Source organism: Juglans regia, chromosome 13 (assembly GCF_001411555.2).
Source record: "Juglans regia cultivar Chandler chromosome 13, Walnut 2.0, whole genome shotgun sequence".
NCBI lineage: Eukaryota > Viridiplantae > Streptophyta > Magnoliopsida > Fagales > Juglandaceae > Juglans > Juglans regia.
Genome location: NC_049913.1, coordinates 28,386,973 through 28,392,470, shown reverse-complemented (window position 1 = coordinate 28,392,470; position 5,498 = coordinate 28,386,973). Strand labels below are relative to the sequence as shown.

The window sequence follows — 5,498 nt, the reverse complement described above, 5'->3', positions numbered from 1 at the left end:
GCTGAATAAATTTATTTATTTTTCATATTATGTAAGAACGTCATATTTTAAAATTTTTAATCTAGATTTAAATAACAAAAAAAAAAAAAACTGGATAATAAACCTGCTAGAAAACGGTCAACATATCTGACGCTTCTGAATCATTCCCACCCAATCAAGATACCTCCGGAGCATATTTGTTCTCTTGCTCCTCGTCCTTTGTGGATCCACACCGTCCCAAACTCATCCACGTGTTCACCGTCAATACAGCGGTACAACGGTGGATCACCTCTCTTCCCTCTTTATTCTTCGGTCTGTCCCACCGAACCTCTTAATATCCAAATGCGATAATGGGTCGGGTTTCCCGACCCAACCATCAGTCAAGACCCGAGAAGACCCGGTCAAGCGTGTTTTGTATTGGAATCCGAACAATCATCCAGTCATGTCTGTCCGCGTGGCGGGCACTGATTGGTCCCAGCTCTGGAATCCGATGACACTTTCCAGTATAAAGAACCTCCACGGTTTCGCTTCTTCATGCTCAACCAGCAAGAAATGGCGCGAAGTGCACTCTCTTTCCCGGGCTATGTTACCGCACTTGGCTTCCTCACCCTCCTCCTCTTGCTACTTCCTCTCCGTTCAATCGCCGGCCGCCACGACTACCACGACGCCCTCAGGAAAAGCATCCTCTTCTTCGAGGGCCAACGATCGGGGAAGCTTCCGCCAGATCAACGTGTCCGATGGCGCAGGAACTCCGCGTTGCACGACGGGGCCACCGCTGGGGTATACTTCACAACCTACATTCTCACACACCTTTAACATTCCTCTTTTTCTTCGTTTAGCTCGTCCTAAAAACACCGGCGCTGTACCTGCATTGCCTACTTTTGCAGGTGGACTTAACCGGTGGATACTACGACGCCGGGGACAACATTAAGTTCGGGTTCCCAATGGCATTTACCACGACGATGCTGTCCTGGAGTGTAATAGACTTCGGGAGGACAATGGGGCCGGAGCTGAGGAACGCCGTCAGGGCCGTTAAGTGGGGGACGGATTACCTCTTGAAGGCAACGGCGGTACCGGACGTCGTTTACGTGCAGGTGGGTGACGCCTACTCAGATCACAACTGCTGGGAGAGACCAGAGGACATGGATACGCTTCGTACAGTGTATAAGATCGACAGGGCCCACCCGGGCTCTGACGTGGCGGGAGAAACCGCCGCTGCGCTGGCCGCTGCGTCCATTGTGTTCAGATCACGTGACCCCTCTTACTCCAGATTGCTTCTCAATCGTGCCGTTAGGGTACGTCCCTTTCACGCACTGAATCACCCTTTTTTTTAACGTTTGGGAATTTTTATTTATTAATTTTCTTACGAAAATTTTTATACATAAATTTCATAGTGTTGCACATTACTTATGTTGCACATCACTTGAAAATATATAAATTTATTTTTTTAATATAAAGATAAAAAAAAAAATTCATATATTTTAAATAGTACTAAGAACGTGAAGCTTATATGTAGCATCTTATTCGTCACATTTTGTATGTAACGGTTACAACGCAACTCTTCTCTTATTCGTCACATTTTGTATGTAACGGTTACAACGCAGGTGTTCGAGTTTGCTGACAGACACCGGGGTGCGTACAGCTCGAGCCTGCACTCTGCAGTATGCCCTTTTTACTGCGACGTCAACGGTTACCAGGTGGGGAGGGGGGATTTGTTCACGAGTCTCAGCCGTTGGATCGTCGTAAAAGTTGCTGGTTTTACTGAATGGTGTTGTTGCTGTTGTTGTGTAGGACGAGTTGCTTTGGGCAGCGGTGTGGTTGCACAAGGCCTCGAGGAGGCGCGAATACAGAGAGTACATAGCGAAGAACGAGGTGATATTGAGAGCCGGGGATACCATCAACGAGTTTGGTTGGGATAACAAGCATGCTGGGATTAATGTGCTTATTTCCAAGGTAACCCTAATTCCTTAATTAATTAATCTTGGGAACTTCATAATTTGAAGTTAATACACGAATAAGTCTTGGCACTTATCAAAAGTTTTTTTGTCGGGCTTTAATGTTTTTTATTCTCCCTGTAGTGTCCTATGTTTTTGTTTGATATATGGGCTTTTTTTTTTTTCGCTCTTTAACCCTATTGTTAATGCAATGGATGTGTATCACGTGGTGTGGAATGCGTATCTTACATGATATAGTTAGCTGTTGTCACCTTAGTGGGTCCAACCCAACTTGTTTGAACGAATTGAAGCAGCTAAGGCCTAATTTGGGTACTGGGAGGAATTTTAATAATATCTTACTATTATTTATTATTTTATTATTATTTACAAAATATTTAAAAATACTTCACTATCCAAACCCAGCAAGTTCCAACTGTATTTATGCTTAATATATATACTAACCAAAATTCTACAAAGAGAGGACTATGGCAGTATGTATATATACTATTATATTTTTGTTGGAAAAGTGTGTGGTGGTGGTTGATTTCTAAAAGCGGCTTAATTCCTATGCCTAGGGCTTGGCTTTGTGATCATTCAACTTCCAAAAGGGTCTCCCTGTTACGGGTCCCCACATTTTGGTGGAGCCCTCTATTCTGATGGGGATGAATAAAATGGCATATATTAAAAGTTCAAAAGTATTTTCGTTTTTGCTGATGCAATAGTCAAGATCGTAATAGATAAAAGTTGTATGAATTTGATGATAGCACATGGAAATCTCTGGTACAGAATTTGGCTTTCATGTGACTTGCTTTCTTTTTTCTTGCCAATGTAATTAATATGGAATTCAAGTTTGGTTTTACAATAATGGGGGAGAGCCTAGCTAGCAGTACTGTCATGTACTTTGTGTTGTTTTCTTTGGATATGTAGGTTACCGTCTTATATGATGGAGAAATATTTAATTTGGGGTAGTGTCTCATGGTGTTAGCTTTTGTTCTTTTTTTAAAAAAATTTCCTTCTGAACTGTTATGATGCTTTTCCATTGCTTTTGTGCATTTGTGTGTTGTCCCCTCAATCAATATTAAAGTTATGCCAAAGCCTGAGTGAGGGGTTGGCTGGGGGTGGTTACCACAAAGTCTAGGTAAACTCATCCATAGATCAGCTGGCTCCTTTGTGGGTCCCGAAATGAGTAAGTTACTGCTGCATGCATGTGCATAAAGGCTGGAACGATGGTTAATCCCATACTGAGTCATTATTCTTCACGATTGCGACTTGCTGTTTAGGGCTTTTCACTATTATCAATACATATCCACACACACACATATATATATATATATATATGATATTCATGGGGAAAATCGTAATTTGCCAATTTACTCAGTATGTACATGCATTTTTGCATGTTTCAAGAGAAAAAATCGAAGATAATTTACGGCATGAACCAGAGTTGTATATGGTTTCGTAATTGAAACTAGACATGGGCAGACCACAATAGCTAACTAGTTCTTTTTTCTTTTTTTTTTTATTATTTTTCAAATGATTTATATGATCAGGAAGTATTGAGGGGAAGGGCAGATTATTTCAAGTCCTTCCAGCAAAATGCAGATGGATTTATTTGTTCTTTATTGCCTGGAATTTCTCATCCTCAAGTCCAATATTCCCCAGGTATTTTTGTCTTTCTCCATTTCCCTGTGTCTTAAAGATGATCCTTTTGAAAAATGATAGCTCAATCACACCTTATCATTGAGCAGAAAATCACGTGAATCACTGTCACCTTACAATAATCCAAAAGAATAACGTGCCCTTCATACCAAAAGTCTTGCGCAATGGTTCATTGGACAGACTGGTCTAGTAGCTTTTGTGCGTTCCATGCATGTGTCATTCTCTTGGGCGCATATTTTTGCGGCTCTGCAATACCTTTTGCGTTAGATTAATAAATGCCCATTTTTTTCTATAGATAATGAATGAGTTTTTGTCATATTAATTCGAAATTATTTTTATCTTATTAGGTTCATGGCATTACCCATAAATAGAATAGAAATAATATCAACACAGTAAAATAAATAGAAGTAAGATTATATTTTTCAGAATTAATCAAATCTTCTTATACCACATTCTGTTTTTGGCCTTTTTAATCGGAAAGGTGGGCTGATCTTCAAGGCTGGAGGGAGTAACATGCAGCATGTAACGTCATTGTCTTTCCTGCTTCTGGCTTATTCTAATTATCTAAGCCATGCCAATAAGATTGTACCATGTGGCGAGACATCAGCCTCCTCTGCTCTGCTCAAGCGACTGGCTAAACGTCAGGTAAACTTCATAGGCCACTGTGATAAGATCGGTGGGTCCTACTATCCATGTTCAGCATTTAATCTGGGTGGACCATCTCTACTTCAGACAAAATCAACGGCTAGGTTTGTCTGATATATATATACATGAACAGTATCTATCATTATATAAGAGATGGTCCTCGGATTGAATAGCTTGATCCCCGGGGCAAACCACTAATTAGGTGTCTTTTTTTGGAATTTGGAAGAATGATGGGGTGATTTTGATAATTTGAATTGGGTCCCTTCCCTTCCAGGTTGACTACATTCTTGGAGATAATCCACTCGGAATGTCGTACATGGTTGGATATGGCGCACGTTACCCACAGAGGATACACCATAGGGCCAGCTCACTACCTTCGGTTGGGGCTCACCCTGTCCACATTGGTTGCAAAGCGGGTTCTCGATATTTCCTAAGTCCAAATCCCAACCCCAATCAGCTGGTTGGAGCCGTGGTGGGTGGGCCCAATAGCTCAGATGCCTTTCCTGACTCTAGGCCCTTCTTTCAAGAGTCCGAGCCGACAACATACATCAATGCGCCTCTGGTGGGCCTGCTTGCATTCTTTTCATACCATCCTTGATTTCTCCACCGAAAAACAGAAAAGAAGAAAGGAATGTGAGGAAAAGGACAAGCTTTTAGTGGTGTGCAAAGGTGTCACCCTTCCCCCCACCCCCCAATTATTGTGAGTTAAGATTCTAACTGTACCCCTAATCATGAATGTAAGAAATCAAAAGGCTGTATTTATGCACAAATGGTATCAATACAGCTGTCCCTATGAATAATTAATGACACGTATTAAAAATTCAGTGCTTGCACCTATCTTGTATTAATGTTTCTTTTTTGTTATCTTGTGTATCATTTTTTTTTTTCAAAAGAAAAATGTTGAATTTTATATTTGGTATCTCATATGGTTGGGAGCCTTAGGCAACTGCGTATATCGCCTTAAACCGACCTCTAATGTTAAGAGCCGAAGAAAGACAAAAACATAATTTTCATGAAATTTCTAGTGCACTGAGCCTCTCTGGGCTTTAGCGGAAGAAAGACAGAGAAAGGACTTTCCTTCAAAAAGAGTAAGAAGCAAGATTAGGGAGAAATGCTCTGGGTTTTATTAGTACTGATCAAGTTGTTGAGCTTGTAAGTGTGAAATTATGAAAATAAGGGAACAAACTCCACCCAACGTTTGCATAAATTTGCCAAACAACTGGAAGCTTCATAGAGAAATAGAGCATTTATATATTGAGCCACTGAAAATAGGCCGAAGCT

The 5,498-nt window shown here is 40.9% G+C and overlaps 1 protein-coding gene across 1 annotated transcript; it reads left to right on the top strand.

The window, feature by feature from the left end:
• The first annotated feature begins 519 nt into the window (after window positions 1–519).
• On the top strand, window positions 520–5,052 carry LOC109003965 (endoglucanase 8-like). The gene is made up of 7 exons (XM_018982309.2): window positions 520–759; window positions 867–1,274; window positions 1,584–1,676; window positions 1,771–1,932; window positions 3,464–3,575; window positions 4,054–4,217; window positions 4,492–5,052. The coding sequence occupies exons 1-7, from the start codon at window positions 532–534 to the stop codon at window positions 4,813–4,815; spliced, it is 1,491 nt and encodes a 496-aa protein (XP_018837854.1). The 5' UTR covers window positions 520–531; the 3' UTR covers window positions 4,816–5,052.
• The last annotated feature ends 446 nt before the right edge of the window (window positions 5,053–5,498 follow it).

Bases quoted from the DNA above. Each gene is read 5' to 3' on its own strand.
- LOC109003965 (XM_018982309.2), top strand. From the start codon at position 532: ATGGCGCGAAGTGCACTCTCTTTCCCGGGCTATGTTACCGCACTTGGC. The intron at 1,275-1,583 runs GTACGTCCCTTT...GTTACAACGCAG, and splicing joins TTCTCAATCGTGCCGTTAGG to GTGTTCGAGTTTGCTGACAG. The intron at 4,218-4,491 runs GTAAACTTCATA...CTTCCCTTCCAG, and splicing joins AGCGACTGGCTAAACGTCAG to GTTGACTACATTCTTGGAGA.